Raw genomic sequence first — 22,550 nt, 5'->3', positions numbered from 1 at the left:
AGAGATTTGGGTTCGGGTATAGTCAAAGTCTAAAATATTGATTAAGAAAAAAAACAGTTTAAAAAAATATTGAAAATAGCTTTTTTTTTTATTATTTTTAAAATTTTGATTCTCATTTAAAAAAATGAAAAGTGAAAACAGTTTTATAGAATATGTTTTCGAAAATATTTTTACTTTTCCAATTTTAAAAATAGAAAACTGATTAAAAAAATGTTACCAAACGCCAAGTTGTCCCCTCAAGTTGTCTACGTACCCTTATATAAGGGATCAAATCCCATCGTAGTTCAGTTGGAGGGTAGAATAGTCACTCCACTCCATTATTCAAATGTGTTCACCTATCGTTGTGGGTTGTACACCCACTTTTCCGTGGATACTGGCCCGTGACCTAAGATAGTGGGAATAATTGTAACCGCCTTGGAGCAGGGCCGGCCCTAGGCATAGGCGGGCTAGGCCCGTGCCTAGGGCCCACACTTTCCGGGGGCCCGAAATAAAAAAATAAAAAAAAATTATTAGACTTTTATTTAAATAAAATTTAAGTGTATTATAAGCAATAAATATTTGTAGCTTAGTTGGTTGAGGTGGATGGCATAAAGTCCAAGGTCATGAGTTCAAATCCCATAAGACTCTTCTTTTAATTTTTTTTTATATATTTTTGAGAGCCCCAAAATTTAATTCGTCTTGGGCCCATATATTTTCAGGGCCGGCCCTGCCTTGGAGTAGTGTAGTTCATAAATCGTGGGCACAACCGTTGCAAGGCTAGACTTGGTCTTAATGGGCTGTTCATCCCACAATCATGGGCTGACCACGTGGTTCAAATGAGCATGTATTTGGACTTACCACTTCTTGGACCATATCGTAGGTCTAAGTATGTCTAAAGAATTATTGTGGGTTGTACAACCCATAATCAAGTTGGCTTGTATGGTTAGTTGTACATACCATATACATTGTAGTTTAACCAAAGCCTACTCTATAATTTAGGTCCTTGGGTTTTCTTGTGCAGCCCACGAAGAGAGTGGTTTGTACAAACAATCTAGTGGTCATCAGCTATAGGTTATGAGTTTATTCAACTGAGCCAAAATCTAAGTAGAAATTTTACTCTTACATTGCTTAACATTTTTATGAGTGGTGTAATATTATTATTGATACAAAATCTCATTTTTATTTTTTAAAAGTAAAATCTTATTTATATAATTTAATAAAATTTATAAAGAATCATTAAATAATTATAAGACCACATCTTATAGAATGCTAAATACTTTTGTGCGCCAACAATGGTGTATGAGAATGGGTGGAACAACACGTAAGCGGAAAAGCGTCTACAGAATTTCTTAAGGGCAAAATGCCTTTGTGGCTGAGAAGATCCAGCTTGGACACTCTTCAGCCAATAAGAAACTCCCATACTCCTAAACTCTCATCTCTCAGTTGCCACGTGTCATTCCCACATCCACCCCTTTCCCTCCATTTTTATATATTTTGGGAAATAAAATAAATAAATAAAAATCTTGTGCTTCTGATTCCATACACGCTCACACCTTGTCTTCTTCTTCTTCTCCACTACTCTGACTCCATAACCGACCTCAACATCCCTCTCACTCACACACACACCGTATCGGACTATGAAATTTAGGGTTAAGCTTGATTGAATCCAGGTACTTTTTCCGTAATGGCTTCTTCTTCCATAGCTATTCCGGACCTGACTTTTCTCTCACCACAATTGACGCATACTCATAGGCGGTCTGTATATCTCTCTAAAAATTCTCTGTTTAGGCTCTCTCTCTCAAAGCATAGCGGCTGCAATTTTCGAACACGGATCAAAGCTGTTAAAGAAGACGGCGTTGTGGTCGATGAGAAGAGGAGCGAATTCATAAAGGAAGTGAATGGAGCGGGATTGAACGGCAATGGAGCTGCCGGGACGAATGGGAATGGTTATGCGTATAATGGTTCGGTGGAGAGGTATTCCAATGGTGGTGTGAGTGTGTTGGAGAGTGGGAATGGGGCGGCTACTAATGGGACCTTGGCTAAGTATGTAAATGGAAATGGTGTGGCTGCTGAAGTGGCGGCCGAGGTCAAGGACGCGGAGGTGGCGGAGGAAGGGAGAAAGAAGAGGATAGAGGAAATTGGGAAAGAAGACGCCTGGTTTAAGCAAAGTGGTAGTGGGCAACAAAAAGTTGAGGTATGGGGTCCTTCATTCTCACCTATAATCAATGTTTACTGTCTAATTTTATTACATAAATCTGAATTAAGAAGTGAGTTGCGAAATTTTGCCTTTTGTTTCATTTGATTAGTGTTGATATGCGCGAAAAAGTTAGTGAAGGATTCAATGCTTCATGTTATTAAACAAGTCAGTAGTTAGGCACACTCTGGGGGCATCTATATATTAATCCTTAATGAAAAGAGTCCTAATGGAGAAAATCAGTAGGCAAGAATTGTCAATTCTCTTTCCGGTTTCTCTAAATATGTGATACTTGCAAAAATTGTCCTCCTCACAGGAATGGATTGGAAATGAGTTTTTTTTTTCAGTAATCTTTGCCTTGGAATTATAGGGATATTTTTGTTCCACAATTAGGAATAAGATCACGAGATAAAGAATCAGGTGTAACTACTAACTAATACTTTACATGATCTCAACGAATACTTTGAACGGCATATTATACTTGCTCATATATTAAGTATTGGAGTTTTTCTTAAGTTGAAAAGGCATAGATTTTATCATTTACTCTTTTAACTTCACTCTTCTTGTGATAATTAACTTACAAATATATTGAAAAACAATTTTACAGTTACCATCTTTCTTTTGTTGCTCTTAAATAATTTGATGTTAATCTATATATGTTTTCGGACATTTTCTGTGCATACACTTTGCAATACCTCACTAGCATGGCAATATATTGTTTTTTCAGGTTTCTGTTACTCCTGGTGGTCGTTGGAGTAGATTTAAAACTTACTCAACAATCCAGAGAACCTTGGAAATATGGGGATTTGTTCTAAAATTTCTCTTTAAGGCTTGGTTGAACAATCAGAAGTTCACTTATAGAGGTTAGTGACTTTAATAGAAAAAATAGATAATAAAGTTTTAAATCCATGGCAGGCTTTGGTTTGTTGTTGAGTTGTTGCTTTGTTTCATTTCATTCTTTGTCATTGAAAACTGAATAAACTATTAAATTGGCTGCTGCCATTAGAAAGGAGTAGCCATTGAAATTCCATCATGAGTAGTGGTTTGTTCTTGTTGCACAGCTCTTCTGGTTCTTTGAATTATTACTTATCCGCACACACATATATATGTAACTTCTCTGTTAGCAACTTCACATATAATTAATAATAATGTATATATGTTCACTTGTTCAGGAGGAATGACAGAGGGGAAAAAAGTCTTGAGGCGGAAGGCTCTTGCAAAGTGGCTTAAAGAAAGTATTTTAAGATTAGGTCCGACATTCATCAAAATTGGCCAGCAGTTCTCTACAAGGGTTGACATTCTTGCACAAGAATATGTAGACCAATTGGCTGAACTTCAGGTTGGAAATTAGCTTTTGGTGCTGTTTATTATGTGTATACAACTATACATATATATTTTGCACTTGTTCATTTGTCCCTTTACATATAATTTTATGGTAAATTTGTCATTGGTTGGTTTTTAGTTGGTGTTGGTTTTACTGGGAATATAAATCCTTGCATTGCATGGAAGATGTTTGCAATCTCTTTTCAGGGTGACATTTAGAAATAGGATAAGAGATATTGTCTGGTGTATAAAACATTAGTTTCTTGTGTTTTACGTATTCTGCTTGGTCTGAGATGAATGCAACAACAATTAGCTAGTGGACTGTCATCCTTTTACTAGTGGCTAGCCATATTGTTTACTTAAACTTAACTGCAGAAAACACGAGTCCACATGCACTACACTTATTTTTCTCAGCACATGCACTACACTTTTTGAATCAACGCTTCTTCAGTAAATGAAAAACACACACAAAAAAAATGAAAATGATTTGATGATTTTGCAGAAAACCTAGCATAGAAATTTATTATTTAGCTTTCAATTTGTTAAGCCAGTTGATGTAGGATAGTGTGACAAACAATGATAAAAGAAGACGACTGAGAACAGACAGAATCGTAATTTTTCTTTTCTGCATTTCAATTATTATATCAATTAGCTTGTTGAAACGGGAATAGGTTTTGTTTTTCTCACCATTTCTTATGATATCATAAACTATTTGGTGCAGTTTGTCTCTGTTTGCTTTGTAGAGTTATTATACTTCTTTTTGTATTCAGGATCAAGTTCCTCCTTTTCCGTCGGAGACAGCTGTTTCTATTATTGAAGAAGAGCTTGGAGGTTCTGTAAATGAAATCTTTGATCGGTTTGACTATGAACCAATAGCTGCTGCTAGTCTTGGTAATTTTTAATTGATGTTTTAGATGCTTTACGACTCAAAATTTCCAATTGGACTATTTTTCATCTAGTATTTGCAATGTAGGGATAATCTGTACTATTTGTAAAAATAGTCAAAGAAGGAATGTAATGTGATAATGTTGTATATATTTTACTATGCAGGTCAGGTCCACCGTGCAAAATTGAAGGGACAGGAAATTGTTGTTAAAGTGCAAAGGCCTGGGCTGAAGGCTCTCTTTGACATTGATCTAAAAAATCTGAGGGTTTGTGTCTTTCTCACATTTATTTTAATTGTATCTTTTCTGGTGTTTGCATGTGTTTCATATTCTTTGGACTGGTTTCTCTTTTCATTATTTATTTCTCTTGCATTTTAATTTTAAATGTGTAACTTCAGCTTCCACAGGCTTTGGAAACTTTAGATTTCAATTAAATTTCTTCTCTCTTCACTTTCATTGTGGGCCTTGTCATAAGTTAGTTGTTGCCTGTGTGCCTGTACCAATTTGCATGTCTTATTTGCATGTATACATACTGACATGCATTTGCAACTTTGGAATTGTTTTCATTTTTTCTACCAGGTAATTGCAGAGTACCTTCAAAAGATTGATCCAAAATCAGATGGGGCAAAGAGGGATTGGGTTGCTATATATGATGAGTGTGCCTCCGTTTTATACCAGGTATTAACACGAGAGATTTCAACAAAAAAACAAATGATGTTTAGTTTTCACTTGTCTTGAGAAAGTTGAATTGCTTCTAGTGATTTATATTGTTCAATCAAAGGTTCAATAAAGTTGTTTCACATTAACAACTGTATTTTTTTTGGTCCATCCATATAAAATTACTTTGGCTGATCACACTTTCACATATTTTGGTGTGAAAAATCACTGTTTTTTTCTTTTTTTATTGATCAATGAAGAATTTCATATATAGGTGTAAATCACTTTATCTGGTCATACTTTCATAAAATTTTGTCTACTCTGTTGGAAGATGTGTGAATGAGGAGGGAAGGCTGGAAACAATGGTTTAATGATGAAGATAGAACATTTAGAGAATTGACAATAAAAATAGAAGATAGGATCTCATGAGCTGTCAGTTTAGTTTATCACAGGGACCTACAAAACAGTATGCTTGAGTAGCTTGTCTCCCAAAAATTTCAGGGCTCAGCCAATTCTCAACTCGAGATCGTTAAGCAGAGTTTGGGAAGATTTCTGAGACATCAGGAAAATAAAAAATCATTGATTTATTGTGTTACAATATAGTGGAAGACCATTTATTGTTGTTTGGACTTGAGTAAAGGCAGAATGGCCTTTCCATTTAAAATGTAACCTCTAAGTAATTGTAATGAGTCGTGAAAACTAATAATTTTCTGCTAATCCTGACAATTTAGGCATTTTGCTGAATATTTTGTGATTTAGTTTATGATAATAAATGATGAAATAAAGAGTAATTGGTGAAAGTAGCCAGTTTGCAAATGAAAGGATTACTGTGGAGATCATAAGATGTTAACCATTGAGAACTTGTTTAAAACTCTTCTAGAAACATTTACCTTTGTCCCCAGCATATAAATTTTTATGTCAAGAGAAAAGGCACCGAGGAAAATAGTATGGGAGCTTCTTCTAAACAATTTTCCATTTTACTCTAATTTGTTGGAAACAGAACTTAATCTAGTTCATCTTTCTACTGGCAAGTTTCAGTGTCTATTAGAACCTTGACATCTTATGTTATCTATTAACCTGCTCATCATTTTTCTTTTAATTTATAAAATTATTTTCCTCTGTAATTATTTTGGAATAAAACATCTAATAATATCTAAAAAAATTCAGGAAATCGATTACACCAAGGAAGCCGCAAACGCAGAATTATTTGCAAGCAACTTTAAGAACTTGGAATATGTTAAAGTCCCAACAATATTGTGGGAGTACACAACGCCGCAGGTTTAATATTTCAGCAATCCTGAATTTCAGCTGGTAGCATTGCAGTTATTCTTTTCAGATGTAACCTTTTCTATCATTGCAGGTTTTGACTATGGAGTATGTCCCAGGGATCAAAATAAATAAGATAAAAGCTTTAGATCAGTTGGGTGTTGATCGGAAAAGGTCAATACACCCTCCGCCATCTATCTGGATTTGATTTTGTATAATGATATGATATTCAGCTCCTATATTTCTCAATTACAAGTCATACGTTTTCTATGAATTCAGTTATCATCTTTTATTTTGCAGGTTGGGTCGATATGCTGTTGAATCTTATTTGGAGCAAATCCTGTCTCATGGTTTTTTCCATGCTGACCCTGTAAGTTCCTATTGTTATTTTGTTGATGAGTAGTGTAAGTGATGGTAAAAATTTAGCTGCAGCTCAAGAGAGTATGTTTCTGGTGATTGGTTACAAACTTCTAGTGAGTGCTGAATTTGCAAAAATTATATGATAAAGATAGGATACTAAGTATCCAATCTGCATAAAACACATAAATAATTGATTAAATTTCTCGTTATTGCAAAAATTATGAATTGGTCTTAAACTTATTCCAAGATTGTACAGTGAGTTAGCTCAAAGAGGCTTTTCTTTCTCAAAACAAACCAAATTATTCGCTAACTCTAACACTATTCTATCTTTATATTATGTATACAACAATACGCCCTTGCAACAAACAACAAACTCCCAACTGAAAACAGCCTAACTAACCCAACTTATAATACTTATAGGGCTCATTTGACATAAGAGGGTCGTATTGTATTAAATAAGTAAAACACTTTGTTTGGATTGAGTTTTGTATTGTATTATTAATCATTTAATTGTTACAATCATAAATTTTAATACAATACGAATCTTATTATTCAATGTATAAAAAATTGTTCGTATTAGCTTGTATTGTAATATTTATGAACTTAGGTTGTATTGTCGAGGTTGGGTCAGGGTCGAGGCCGGGGTTCAGGTCAGGGGTCTGAATCGGGCAGCACAGCAGCAACACAAATAAACCCTACTTTTATATGTGCATAGTTTAATTGTTGTGGTGTTTCTAGTTAGAACAAGCCAAGAAAACTTCATTTTAAAGTTGGCCTTTATATATTTCTGGCTTTATAAAGCACGAGTACATGTCATGCTATCTACTATGCATCTATTATAATATAGAGTTGCATGCATTATTAGTACTTCTAAAATATGCACCTTGGAGAAATATTGTAAAAATTCTTAGTGTTGTGTTTTACGTTTGCATGAGAATTATAGATGTACTTATATTTTGTATGCAGCATCCTGGAAATATTGCTGTTGATGATGTTAATGGTGGAAGGTTAATCTTTTATGATTTTGGAATGATGGGAAGGTATTCTCTTGTCCTTGTGCTTTCTATATTTTCTTGGGTGTTTCCCTTTCTAAAGACATGTACTGTTTGAGCTACTTGCAGTATTAGTCCAAACATCAGAGAAGGTTTGTTGGAAGTATTCTATGGAGTTTACGAGAAGGATCCAGATAAGGTAATTGTTTGTTCCATAGTTGCAGCCCTTACTTATACCTATTTCTCTTGAATAATAGTCATTAAGTGTCAGTGGTATAATGTGACTTATCAAATTTGTAAGCTACTAATCAATTAAAATTCTTATATCAGTACAGGTCCTCCAGGCAATGATACAGATGGGTGTTCTTGTACCTACCGGAGATATGACAGCTGTCAGGCGAACTGCTCTGTTCTTCCTTAATAGGTGCCTTATCGAGAACATCGCAGAAAATTAATTATGTGTTCTCTTTTCACTCATTCATCTAACAATATGGAGTTGAATTTGACAGAAAATCAGACAGCTCAAGAGAAGTTTTCCTTTAAATCATAGGTTAAAATATTCAGAAACATATGGTTTCTCATGCAATATTTCTAATCAATATAGAAAAATATTTTTATATATTTCTAATCAATATTTTTGTCATAGGTAATATGGTTCACAATTTGTTATTTCTAATTTATTGGGATTTTAATTCCATGTTTGCAATATCCGAAAACTAGGAACAGATGCATTATTTTGTTTTACAGAACAAAGATGGATGAATGACAGCCATGCTCATGATTATGCTTGCAGCTTTGAAGAGCGCCTTGCTGCACAGAGAAAAGAGAGAGAGATGGCGACAGCTGAACTTGGATTTAAAAAGCCATTGAGTAAGGAGGAAAAGATAATGAAGAAGAAAGAACGTTTGGCTGCAATTGGTAATTCAATAATGTTGATTTCATTACACATTTTTTTCTGTCCAACTCATTTACGAGATTTGAATGATTATTTTGTAGTTGTTTGCTTTATTCCTTTTTTAAGAAAAAAGTGAGTAAAGAGTAGGGATCTTCTCAAAGTTTTGCTTAAACTATCTTCACCATTAGGCATGTAAATGAAAAGAAGTTGCATAAGCAAGTACTTCCTCTTTTAAAGATCAGTTTGGCTCCTAGACTTGTATCCTTTCCCTAGATTGGAGAATATAGTAGTGACTAGTGAGTATATATAATGAATGATTTAGAGGAAGGGACGGCTGATTATTTTTTTTATTGCCAGTCTTATTAGCAATGTGTGGTCTTGTAGTTTGAGAGAAGTCATAGTAAAATTTTGACGTAAACTTTGTAGGCATCCTGTAGTTGGCAAAAATTGATTTGGTTTTCCTACGCTGATGGGTTAGCGAGTTTTGAGTACAAAATGTAACTTGCTCAAACATAAGATTAACTTGAAAATTATTAGGTATTAACACTTTCCTCCTATTAAATTTTATGTAAGTATTCATATATGTCATCATTCTACTTGTAGCATCTGGTGAAACATGAGATGCTTCTGTACTGTACTCATTGTTGCAGTGATTTAACAGGGGAAGATCTATTAGCCATTGCAGGAGATCAACCCTTCCGCTTTCCTGCTACTTTCACATTTGTTGTTCGGGCATTTTCAGGTGGCTACATTATTTAAATGGCTTTGTAAATTTCTACGTCATATATAATCCCTACCTGTAAATAAGTAATTACTATTTTTATTATTTTTGGCCTGCAGTATTGGATGGCATTGGAAAGGGCCTTGACCCTCGATTTGATATTACTGAGATTGCCAGACCGTGAGTCTACTCTTTATTTGAAATCAGTGTAACAAGCTCTTTTGAATATGGCTAATATTGATGAACAACTGACAAGTCTTACATTTTCTATGTTATAGTTATGCCCTGGAATTGTTGAAATTTAGGGAAGCTGGAGTTGAAGTTTTATTAAAGGTAAATTTAATTTACATTCATCTAAATGTTCTATAAATTTTAAATACCATTTCTGTTTATATCTTGATCTCACAAATCTTGCAGGATGCAAGAAGCAGATGGGATAGACAGTCTCAGGCCTTTTATAACTTATTTAGGCAAGCTGACAGAGTTCAAAAGCTTACTGATGTCATCCAAAGACTGGTATGAATGATTTGCTTATAATTTCTTAAATACATTACTACATTTTTGTTTACATGTATTTATCATAAGAGTGCTTCAACTACTTCATGCGCTTAATTAATTTGTTGTTTCTGTATGTTTCTTAAATTTTGTAGGAGCAAGGTGATCTCAAGCTTAGAGTTCGGGCATTGGAATCTGAGAGGGCATTCCAACGTGTAGCAACTGTTCAGAAGACTATAGGGAGTGTGAGTTTAGCTTTGCTCATGATCATGTCAAATCATATATTCTTTCTAATATAATTTTCTTTTATGATGATTTCGCTGAAGGAAAACTATTTCATTCATTATTTGTGCTTTTCTCCTAAATCATAGAAAAATGAATTTAAATGCCGTATCTAAATGCCTCTGCCTATGAAATGGATTTATTAGAAGATTGGATAATAAGCATTTCTTGCAGAATGACGAAAAGTGAAGTACATGTGTATTAAATTCTAGTGTTTAGATCATAATTCTGTTATCAGTATTTATAAAACTCTGGCTTATCTTAAAAACAATTTGGTTCCTCATTTTTCTCAATCCCTTTCTTTGATGAACAGGCTGTTGCTGCAGGAAGCTTAGTAAACCTGGCAACAATTTTGTATTTTAATTCCATTCGAGTGAGCCCTTTTCCTTTCTTGTTTCTTTCTATGATCTCGGTAAGAGTTTCTTGTATATTAAGTATTTTGTTTCTCAGGTTCCTGCTATGACCGCATATGCCTTTTGTGCATTTTTCGGCATTCAAGTTCTCATTGGCATTATAAAGGTAAAGAAGCTGGATGAGCGTGAAAGATTAATAATGGGAACTGCTTAATTGGTAAGTGAATCTTGTTTCTTACAATTGCTCTAAAGTTCAAGGTTGCATACTTCATAGATCAACTTATGATCTTCTTGCAATTTCAGCTGTTGGTTCATCTCAGTGGCTATTCAACTTAGAGGTTAAACCATTCAACTGTTGAATAAATTGGGAAACTGAAACCTTCTAATTCAAAAATTTGCCCCTGCCCAAATTTGAGATGTGGAGATGTTTGGCACCAAACAAAAGCCTTGTCATGGGCAATTGTTTCAAAGCCACATTCAGTGTAAATTTCCACTTGGTATTAGGATAGAGTTTAGGTTAGCCAATGCCGTTTTGTTCTATAACTACACCAAGTAACGTCCGTTTGTTTCAAGATGCACCTGAATTTCAGGCTTATTATTGTCTTATTTGAGCAGCCTTTGGCCTTGATGTAGAGCTGTTTTTGTAACTATTCTGTAGTTTGGAGTGGTGGTCAGTGTAGTCACGTGGCTTCCCATCATAATTTACAGAGCAAGGATCTCTGCAATATCGTTGTATAATTCTGTAACCAAAACACACAACTCAATTTCAAATAAGGAGAAAAAAATAATGCAAGTAAATATAATATATCCAAGCTAGATACTGATTTTTCATTTTTTTTTAATTTGATTTTACTGCTGCGACTCATTTGTCTTCCTTAGAGAGCATATTTGTCGTATTTTTGTGTGAATGGTTACACTAACTTTATGAACTTGTTGCTCTCTAATCTGATAAAGTGGACTGTATATTTATATACACAATATAACAAAGTTGCAGAATATGGGTTCAGTTGACATGTGATGTTACTCTGTTTTGGTTCACATCGTTGTAAAGCTGAGCCCCTTTTTATCATATATAACATAATATTTATATTTGAGACACCGAGAGAGAGAGGCAGCTAGCTTAGCTAGGCAGATGTTTTTGGCCCCAAATTCATTATATTTTGTAGAGAGAAGAGATAACTGATAACATGTTGGGATTGGTGACCACACCACGTCATTGGTAATTATTTATTCATGCAGATGTGCTGTTGTCCTTAGTCCTTACTTTCTTCAGTGTATGTGTGTGTGTGTTCACTTGTTTCACAACTCGACACCACTGCTGACAAATAAGTGTTCAACATGTTTCGTCTCCTTTCACTTCATTGGTTTTTTGTCCTCATCCTATACAACATTTCCTTTCTCTTTTTCTAATATTAAAATTTACATAACGGGAAGATACCACTCTCTCTATTCAAATGGAAATTGGCATTCAGTTAATATCTTTCTAAAAGTAACTTATTTATTCTCTATCTCTATGTTGATTACAGTTTTCTCATTTGACTTGGCATTTTCGTTCATCTTCTTAGCAATTGTTGCCTTATATTGAGAATTAGATAAGTAGTTTGTTAAGGGTATTTTAAAATTCAAGAAATATGATACCGTAATTATATATGAATTTGTGCCACAAAATAATTAATAATTAAGAGAAATAATATTTTTTTAATAATTAATATGTAAAATAGAATATTTTTACTAATTGCACAATTTAATAATTATAAGGAAATTTACACAACGCACTCCACATACATACTTTTTCTATTGTTATTTTATTTTATATTTTTACAGATTTTTTTTTACCTTTTTACAATTTTTTTTATTACTTACATTTTCACTGATTCTATTTTTTATTACATTTGTTTTTTTCTTTGAAAAAAATATTACTTTCACGTTGGTTTCGCACAACAATGGTGTGAAAACAACATTGTTTTGAAGCAACAGAAAAATGACGGGGATCTTACAAAAATACTCATTTTTGGTTATTTTTACATTTTTACTGTCATATTTTTAATATTTTTACTGTACTAATTTTTAAAAATACAATGTTAAAGTTTCAAAATTATAAAAATAATATATTTCAATAAAATGAAAAAATAACTTAAAAACAACTAAGACAACTAAAAAATAATTCTAAATCAACTTAACAAATAACATGAAAAATACTTATAAAAAAACAACATGAAAATAAATGTAAAATAATAAAAAGAAAAATACAAAACAACAAAAAAAAAAAATAACAAAATATTATTAAATTGTAATATCCAAATAATATGTTTTTGAATTATGAAATTCTTTTTTTCTCTTAGTTTTAACAATTTGATTTATCTTTTTGTACTACTACATTATTTTTCATGGAATTTATTGTTACAACTTCATACTTTCAACTTTTTTTCTCTCTCAATATCTACTACTGCACAATGTGTCTAAAAAAACAAAAAAAATTATCATTGTATTTTTAGAAAAAAAATGTGTTAAGAAAATAAACTAAATACATGTATCTAAATCTACAAAGCAACATACATACAACAAAAAAAAAAATTGTCAGGAATAAATTAAAAATATACACCATAAAAAATACATATGAATAAAAAAACAACTAAAAAATAACTGTTCAATAAAAAAATATTCTAAAAAACTACTTAAAAACAATATAAAATAACAAAACAAATGTAGATATATACATAAAAAAATTGTATGAAATAAACTAAAAGATACACTATAAAAATACACATAAACTAAACAACAACTGTACAAAAAGACACATAAAAATAACAGAAAAATAACTATAGAACACCCAAACAACAACCTAAAAATAACTATAAAACAACTATAAAATAACAAGAGGACAGCTATAAATTGACAATAAAATAACAAGACATCTAGGGGTGTTCATTGGACTACATCCAATATTTTTAGGCCTATTCAGAGCCGATCCATATATTGGATGTTAAATTTCAGGGAAATTTGCGGCAAAAGTCCCCAAAAAGGTCACTTTGATGCATATTAGTCCCCAACGTCCAAAAATAGCGGCAATAGTCCTAAAGATCACAATTTTTATTTGTCTGTTTGTCCTAATTTTAACTGAGCCGTTTACCTTTAAAAAATTACCACGTGTCGAAATATTATTGGTCCAAATTATTATTTTAATTTTAATAAATAAATAATTTATTTTTTTGTTTTTGTTTTTCTTTTCTTTTTTTTTTTAATTTTTTTTAATTTTTTTTTAATTTTTTTTTAATTTTTCTTTCTTTTCTTCTTCGTCTTCTTCTTCTTCTCACTGCCAGAAACCCACCACCAACCTCCAACCCCAAACCAGCACCACCACCACCATAACCACTCTCTCTCTCCCTAAGACCCCCTTCGACCACCGTCTGACCCAAAGCGTCGACCACGGTCAACCCAAAAAGCCAACCCAAAACCCAGATTCTTTTCTTCAATATACAAACCCTAATTAACCCTCCACAACACCAAACTCTAATTAACTCTAATTCTTTTCTTCAATATACGGCAGCCTCACTTCTCTCTCTCAAGAAATTCAAAATTTCCCAAAAATACTTCTTCTCTTCTAATAGCTGCACCAAAAATAGGGTTAGGGTTCTATGGATTTTCTATTTTCTTCTTCTTCTTGCTGTTAAAAACAAGGCTAGGGTTCTAATGGGTTTCAAAGTCTCTTCTTCTTCTCTTAGTCACAGTTAGGATTAGGGTCCTTAGATTCTAGGTTTTCTCCTCTAACCTGAAATAAAACCCAAAAAAAAAACCCAGTATAGAGATCAAATCAATAAAAACACAAAACTCATCAATAGGCGAAGGAGACAAGACGTCCACGAAGCTCCATCGTTCAAGCCCTCTCATCGGAGCTCCTGATTATTCATCAGTTTTTGGCCAATGGAGGTAACTAGAAGGAAGAGACGAAGCGGGAGAGAAGAAAAAGGGTCGGGGTGGGAATGGTGCTGCCTTTAGGGTGGGAGTTCCTGGTGGTGGGTTTTTGGGGTAGGAGTTCCTGGTGGTGGTCGGTTGAGTATGGCTTCCATGGCGATATGCTTTCGTCGTAGGGGGTAGGGGTCTGGTTGGGGGTGGGGGTGGAGGTAGGGTGGGTTGGCAGGGGTTGAGGGTGCGTCTGGATGAAGACGACGAAGAAGGTGAATAGGAAAAAAAAGAAAAGGAAAAAAAAAAGAAAAAGAAAAGAAAAGATAAAAAAAAAATTAATTTTTTTATGATTTTTAAATAATATATTTTGTTTTTTAAATTTATTTTAATTAAAATATAATTTGGATCAATAAAATTTCAACATGTGGCATTTTTAAATGATTAACGACCCAGTTAAAAAAAAGGACTAACGGAATTACGAAAAATGTCACCTTGAGGATTATTGCCGCTATTTTTTAACCTTAGAGACTTATCTGTATGAAATTGAACTTTTTGAGGACTTTTGCCACAAATTTCCCTAAATTTTACCATCCGATCTGATCCAATTAATTTCAATCATCCAATTGATCTATCATCGAACGGATGTTGAATTGGATCGGTTCTATCTATTAGATGTATTCATGTATATCTTTTGGTTTAATTCTAGTTTATCTAATATTTTAGACCTAGTATTTATCGAATCAGATCAGATCTATCCAGTATTTTAGATTTAGTATCTATCGAATTGAATTGGATCCATCCAATTTAAAAAAAAAAAACAAAATTTTAATGTTAATTTTCATATATACATGTAGTTTTTTACTTATAACAATATAAAATCTAATTACTCGTTCAAACTAAATGAAAATATTAATGGATCAATTGGATGTTGGATGTATTGGATTTTTAGATACTCCATCTAACATCTGATCTGATCCAATTGGATATTTAAAAATAACATCCAATTTGATCCGATCACAATTGGATATCTAATGTTTGGCAGTCGGTTGTAATTAGATCGGTCGATTGTCATTGGATTGGATTAATTTATACACACTCCTAAAGATATCAATATTATTAAAGTATACAAATCATTTATAAATTAATTCTAAATAAACTACAAAACATAAAAAAAATTACTTTTATTAATCATATAAAAGTGGGAAAGATACAGGAAGAGTGCTTTTAATTTTTTTTTTTTTTTTTTTTTTTTTTTTGTAAAAAGAGAGAAAGTGTGTTAAGAAAAATATGAGGAAAAAAATGTGAAAGTAAAAGAATTTTATTTTAGTAATGGTTAAAATAAACTAGTTAAGATTTTTTTTTTATATAAAATGTGATTAATTAAAAAAAAATAGTATGAAGTAGTTTAAGTGTGACTGGTAAGAAATGTAAAAAAGAGAAAAAGAAATAGAATAAATATTTGTATTTTTTTAAAAAATAATAAAATAAAATTTTTGTGAGAGCGTGAAAAGTATTAAAAAAAAGATGTAAAAAGTGCACTTATTATTAATATTATATATATTAAAATAAAAAAAAATTAGTGTTGCAGAGAAAAATAGATAGAAAAAGAGAGAAAGAGAAAAAAAAAATAGGAAAAAAATGAAAAATTCTTAGACATAGTCGGTTATTGGTTGTTATTTTAGTCTTGTTAGTTAGTTTTGTTTAATAACAGTTTTCTGTTATGATCTGTTTTATCCAAACAGCTCATTCCCCTTTGTATAAATATTGTTTCATTCATTAATAAAATAACTATTTTTTTACTGCTTTTCACTAATATGGTATCTGCTGCTTAAGAATTTTTTTTTCTCTCTTCTTCTTCATCGTCTACACCCTGTTCTGCCATTGATATTCAACATGGTTCGAACTCGAGCTACTGGTTCGAGGAGTTCTGGCCAAAATCCTCCGCCCAATTCCTCTTCTACGATTCTAGATGCTCCACAAAATGACGATCCGATCATTCCTCCAGCCCCTGTGATTACTGGAGAAAACTCTACTAACCAGAATCGTCTTCTTCGTCCCGCTCATGAAGATAGCTCCAGCCCATATTATCTCAGTTCAGGGGATCACCCCGGCCGTATCTTGGTCACTCCTCCTCTCTCTGATCACAATTTCCAGGTCTGGAGACGCGATTTTGAACTATCTGTTGGAGCAAGAAACAAGACTGTGTTTCTCAAAGGAACATTACCTCAACCTCCGATCGAAGATCCTCTCCATAACCACTGGCTCCGCTGCAATCAAATGGTGATGTCGTGGATACTTCATTCCGTCACTCCAGAAATCAAGAGCATTATCATGTTTCTTAATACTTCGGCTGAGATGTGGATTGAACTTCATTCTCGTTTTGATCAAGGTAATGGTCCCAGAATTTTTGAGCTTCGAGAAACACTTATCACTCTTCGTCAAGGTGATGATTCGGTTAGTTCATACTTTACAAAACTTAAATGCATGTGGGATGAAATTCAGGAATTAAGACCACAGATTCCTTGTACTTGTGCTGCCTCTATTGACAATTTGGCTTTCTTGAATCAAGAATAGGTTTTACAATGTCTCACAGTGTTAAATGAATCCCATTTCCCTCTTCGAGCACAAATCCTCCTAATTGATCCATTTCCATCTTTGTCTAAAGTTTTTTCCATGGTTATCCATGGAGAAAGACAAAGAAAACTTAAAAATCCTCACCTCCCACTTCTCGCTTCTGTTCAAGATTCCAGTCAACAACCTGCTGCCCTTGCTCAGAATCCTTCAGCTTCTGCAACATCTACCAATCCTCGACCCAATAAAAAAATGCGACCCTATTGTTCTAATTGTCACAAACCAGGGCATTTAAAAGAAAAATGCTACTTCTTGATTGGTTTTCCCTTGGTTATGGTGACAAAAAGAAAACTGATCATCCTTTAGTCCATAATGCATCCACTTCTGTTGATCAGTATGGTGTTCTTGCCAACCTTACCAAGCAAGAAGACATTCAAGCAATAATTTCACTCCTAACGCAGAAGTTGCAGCCTACTCCTACTACCACAGATGCTTTTGCATCTAATGTCTATGGTAACAACTCTAAAAACCATTTATGGATTGTTGATAGTTGTGCTTCACACCACATCTGTTGTAATTTTTCTCTTCTTTCTAATGTGCATAAGAATACTATAGCTAATACTGTTACACTTCCAAATGAATCGACAATCAAAGTACATAATTCAAATGATATCAAATTTTCACCAGATTTTCATACATCGAATGTACTCTTTGTTCCTACATTCCAATTTTATCTCTTTAGTGTATCTAGCTTTCTCAATCATACCTCTAAGAGTATTCTTTTCAACAATTATTCTTGCATATTACAGGGTACACAGAAGAAGAGGATTGTGACTGCTAAACGGATTGGCAACTTATACTTCTTGCTGCAATCTGTCAAATCTCACAGCCCTTTTATTTCTTCTTCTTGTAATCAATACAATAATTCTTATAACAGTGTCCATTCATGGCACTTTAGACTTGGACATCCTTCCATGTCCACAACAAAGTTGCTTAATAAACAATTACATTCTGAACATATTGATGCTTCCCCATGTTCTATATGTCATTTAGCTAAACATAAAAGATTACCTTTTCATTCCCAAAATAACATTGCTAATTCTAGCTTTGATTCAATTCATTTAGACATATGGGGCCCTTTTCATGTTCATAGCATTGAAGGTTATAGATATTTCTTGACCATTATGGATGACCACGCAGATATGTTACAATCCAATTCTGATGTGCAACATTTAACTCCACAATTCTATAACCTTGTATTTACTCAATTCAATAAAAACATAAAATCTGTCAGGTGTGATAATGCAAAGGAACTTAATATCAAATCCTTTTATGTTCAAAAAGGCATTCAAGTGTATAGTTCATGTGTTGAGAGACCTCAACAAAATTCTGTCGTTGAAAGAAAACATCAACACATCCTAAATGTGGCCCGAGCTTTGGCTTTTCAATCTTCTATAGCCTTGGTATATTGGCCCCATCTTATACACACTGCTGTCTATTTGATAAATCGCACACCAACACCATTATTACAACTTTTGATACCCTACCAATTGATGCACAATAAACCACCATCATATGACCATTTAAGGAATTTTGGATGCCTTGCTTATGCCTCATCCTTACCAAGCACTAGGCACAAATTTTCTCCTCGTGCACATGCATGCATATTCATTAGCTATCCCAATGGCATGAAAGTATACACACTTCTCGATCCTGCTACTAATAAAATTTTCCACTCTCGAGATGTGGTGTTCTATGAGCAGATTTTTCCTCTAAAAGGATCCCTCAAAACACAAACTTTAGATCAATTACTCCCTGCTCAATGCACCAAAACTCCAGCTCAATCTAGTAACACTCTTGTTTTTCAACCTGTCGATCAACAACACTTGACAACTGCTGGACCTCCATCAAAAATTACATCTGCTGATCTCACACTAGCTCTGCACTTGCTGACTTCTCATCATCAAAGGCACATGTTGACTCCACACCAGCACCTGCCTCTAATAATCTCACACCAACAAAAGCACCTGATAATTCTCAAGCCCCTGATGCACCTTCCACAGCCTTACAACAACCATCCATTACTAAAATATCTAAGCTATGACAAATTAAGTGTTGCTTTTCGAAATGCCATTTTTCATGCATATACTGAGTTTGAACCTACTACTTTCAAACAAGCATCTCAATTCATTCAATGGTTAAAAGCCATGGATGCCGGATTCTTTGCTCTCAAGAAAAACAAAACTTGGTCAGTTGTCTCATTACCACCAGGTTGTCAACCAATTGGTAACAAATGGGTCTATAAAATAAAATACAGTGAACAAGGTGAAATTGACAGATACAAGGAACGCCTTGTTGCTAAAGGGTATTCACAACAACAGGGCATTGATTACACTAAAACATTTGCCCCTGCTGCGAAATTCAATACCCTCGAACTATTCTTAGCCTTGGCTGCCATCAATAACTGGACTCTTCACCAAATGGACATTGATAACGCCTTTTTACATGGAGATCTTGCTGAAAAAGTCTACATGACACTCCCCAAAGGTTATGTCCATGAGGGGGAGCTGCCCCCAATCCTGTTTGCCTTTTGCACAAAAGCCTTTATGGCTTTAAGCAGGCTTCTCGATAGTGGTTTTCCAAATTAAGCAACACCCTGATTGAACATGGTTTCCATCAATCTGCATATGATCATTCACTCTTCATAAAATCAACTCCATCTAGCTTCCTTGCACTTCTAGTCTATGTCGATGACATAATGATTGCAATCACCAATGACACAGAGGTAACAAAATTTAAAGCATTCCTTAATTCAAAATTTTAGCTAAAGGATCTTGGCCATTTAAGATTTTTTCTTGGTCTCTAAATTGCTCGATCCAAGGTAGGGATCTCTGTTTCTCAGAGACCTTTCACTCTCCAACTTCTTAATGAAACAGGCCTCCTCGGTTCAAAGGCTGTTTCCACACCAATGGATGCTAACCTTTCTCTCAATAAGGATGTTGGCCCTCCTGTCAACGATGCCACTTCATATTCCAGCCTCTTTGGAAAACTCTTGTTTTTAACCATCACAAGGCTTGACATTAGTTATGCTATCAATAGACTCAGTCAGTACATAAGTGACCCTCGACAACCACACCTCAAAGCAGCCTATCGAATTGTTCAATATCTTAAAGGCACTCTTGGTCAGGGACTTATGTTCCACTCTAACTTTCAGCACCAACTTCCTACAGATCGATTGTTCCACCTTCAAGCCTTCTCGGATGCAGACTGGGGCACCTGCCCTGATACACAGCGGTCCATTACTGGTTTCTGTATATTCCTAGGCCAGTCCGTCATATCCTGGATATCCAAGAAGCAATCAACGGTCTCCAAGTCGTCTACTGAAGCTAAGTACCGGTCACTGTTAGGTTTTATGCCCTAAATAAAACTCATTTCAATATAATCAGATTTACTTATTAATATAGATCAGAAATAACATTTAATGTTGCATGGTTCACATGATTTATTTCATGATTATATATATATAATGTATGAATCCATCTGAAACCCTTTTCACATACTTGATCCTGTTTATTGTGCCGTCAACACATTGGAAAGTAAACATGACTATGTGAATAAAGTTTCCTAGATTTATCAGACATAGGGTTTTACTGATATGATAATCTACAACAGAGTTTACTTGCATTTGGAAAAGTGCTATGTTCTTTCCAGAGCATTGGTTAAAGTAAAGCTCAGGTTGGATGCATGGAGTATGCATCGGAAGGGACCGATATTGAACTTTGACTTAGATTTATTAAACTTACCGTAATATCTATTCAAGTCAATATCGCTTAGTTGATCCTAGATCAAATGTTCTTAATCCTGTTATGATTAGGCTCAATCTTGAAGGCTATTCGTGTTCTTTGATTTGTTAGTTAAGCCTACTTTTAGGTCAGGGTGATACGTACATTTTGGGAACACGGTAGTGCAATTGAGTGGGAGCGCTATCATAAACATGGAATCTATAGCTTCTATCTGGCGAATAGTAAGCAAAGGATGATCTCCTTCGAGCTTGACCAAACGAACATAAATGGTGGAGTACTCATTTCACATAAGCTGAAATATCATTTATACGGGGTCAAGTGTTTTAAGGATAAAATACATAGTAGGGTGTAACGGTAATTTAATCCCTTTACAGTGTAGATCATTCATATAGAGGATCATTGATCACATTAGGATTATAACAATGGATAACTAATGATGTGTCTATATGGTGGAACATATAGAGCATTCTATATACTGAGAGTGCAATTCTAAGTTCTATGCGTGGATTCAACGAAGAATTAATAAGTTAGTGAATTTTAGTGCTAAATTCTTGATCTACTTATTGGAAGCTCGGTTATATAGACCCATGGTCCCCCCACTAGTTGAGATAATATTGCTTGTAAGACTCATGTAATTGGTTTTGATTAATCAATTATAATTCTCAAATTAGACTACGTCTATTTGTGAATTTTTCACTAAGTAAGGGCGAAATTGTAAAGAAAGAGTTTATAGGGGCATATTTGTTAATTATGATACTTTGTATGGTTCAATTAATAAATATGATAAATGACAATATTATTTAATAATTATTTATAGTTATTAAATAGTTAGAATTGGCATTTAAATGGTTGAATTAGAAAATTGGCGTTTTTGAGAAAATCGATGCGTAAAAGATAAACCGCAAAATCGTTGCAAAAAGTGAGGCCCAAATCCATTATGTAGGGCCGCCACTTTTGTAGGGTTTTTCCTCCGATATTTTCATTATTTTAATGCCAAATAATTCAAACCTAACCCTAGTGGAATGCTATAAATAGATAGTGAAGGCTTCAGGAAATTTACACTTAAATTTTCTATTTTTCCTTCAGAGAAAAACCTGAGCCTTTCTCTCTCCCTATCTCTAGCTGCCACTTCTTCTTTCTCTTCCCTCTTGAATTTCGAAATTCTTAGTGTATGAGTAGTACCCACACACAGCAAGTGATACCTCAATCATAGTGAGGAAGATCGTGAAGAAAGACTTTCAGCAAGAAGGAGTTTCAGCATCAAAGATTCAGAGAAAGAGATCCAGGTTCAGATATTGATAATGCTCTGCTACAGAAAGGAATCAAGGGCTAGATATCTGAACGGAATGAGTCATTATATTCCGCTGCACCCAATGTAAGGTTTCCTAAACTTTATATGTGTTTATTTCATCGTTTTAGAAAGTTCATATTTAGGGTGTTAATCAACATACTTGTGAGTAGATCTAAGATCCTGGTAAAATAAATTCCAACAGTCACTTGCCAACACTACCTGTGAAATTCTATGGCTGCACAACATCCTAACTGACTTTGGTATTTCTTCACCACAACTAACAACAGTTCATTGTGACAACCAAGCTGCAATCCATATATCTGAGAACGCAGTCTTTCATGAACACACCAAACATATTGACATAGACTGCCATATAGTACGTGAACAAATTAACAAGAACAAAATAAAATTGTCCTATGTTCCTTCTCGGCACAATATTGCAGATATAGTGAGTAAGGCCCCCTATTTCCTACTCAATTTCGATCTTTGTTGTCCAAGATGAGTGTATCTAATCTCTACACTTCATCTTGAGGGGGAGTCTTAGACATAGTCGGTTATTGGTTGTTAGTTGGTTTCGTTTA

The 22,550-nt window shown here is 33.9% G+C and overlaps 1 protein-coding gene across 1 annotated transcript; it reads left to right on the top strand.

Annotated features, from left to right (window-relative positions):
- The first annotated feature begins 1,244 nt into the window (after positions 1-1,244).
- On the top strand, positions 1,245-11,232 carry LOC115712119 (protein ACTIVITY OF BC1 COMPLEX KINASE 8, chloroplastic). The gene is made up of 21 exons (XM_030640354.2): positions 1,245-2,173; positions 2,901-3,036; positions 3,346-3,512; positions 4,267-4,387; positions 4,547-4,647; positions 4,960-5,058; positions 6,205-6,315; positions 6,398-6,477; positions 6,604-6,673; positions 7,630-7,703; positions 7,785-7,854; positions 7,991-8,079; positions 8,449-8,573; positions 9,212-9,292; positions 9,391-9,451; positions 9,550-9,604; positions 9,689-9,787; positions 9,922-10,011; positions 10,362-10,421; positions 10,499-10,618; positions 10,705-11,232. The coding sequence occupies exons 1-20, from the start codon at positions 1,664-1,666 to the stop codon at positions 10,613-10,615; spliced, it is 2,316 nt and encodes a 771-aa protein (XP_030496214.2). The 5' UTR covers positions 1,245-1,663; the 3' UTR covers positions 10,616-10,618; positions 10,705-11,232.
- Positions 11,233-22,550: the final 11,318 nt, after the last annotated feature.

Source organism: Cannabis sativa, chromosome 4, assembly GCF_029168945.1.
Source record: "Cannabis sativa cultivar Pink pepper isolate KNU-18-1 chromosome 4, ASM2916894v1, whole genome shotgun sequence".
In the NCBI taxonomy this organism is placed as follows: Eukaryota; Viridiplantae; Streptophyta; class Magnoliopsida; order Rosales; family Cannabaceae; genus Cannabis; species Cannabis sativa.
Note: the sequence above shows the minus strand (reverse complement) of the source record. Positions and strands in the feature narration are given on the sequence as shown.

Coding starts and splice junctions, on each gene's coding strand:
- LOC115712119 (XM_030640354.2), top strand. CDS start 1,664: ATGGCTTCTTCTTCCATAGCTATTCCGGACCTGACTTTTCTCTCACCA. Junction 4,388..4,546: donor AATAGCTGCTGCTAGTCTTG/GTAATTTTTAAT, acceptor TTTACTATGCAG/GTCAGGTCCACCGTGCAAAA. Junction 8,574..9,211: donor AGAACGTTTGGCTGCAATTG/GTAATTCAATAA, acceptor GTGATTTAACAG/GGGAAGATCTATTAGCCATT.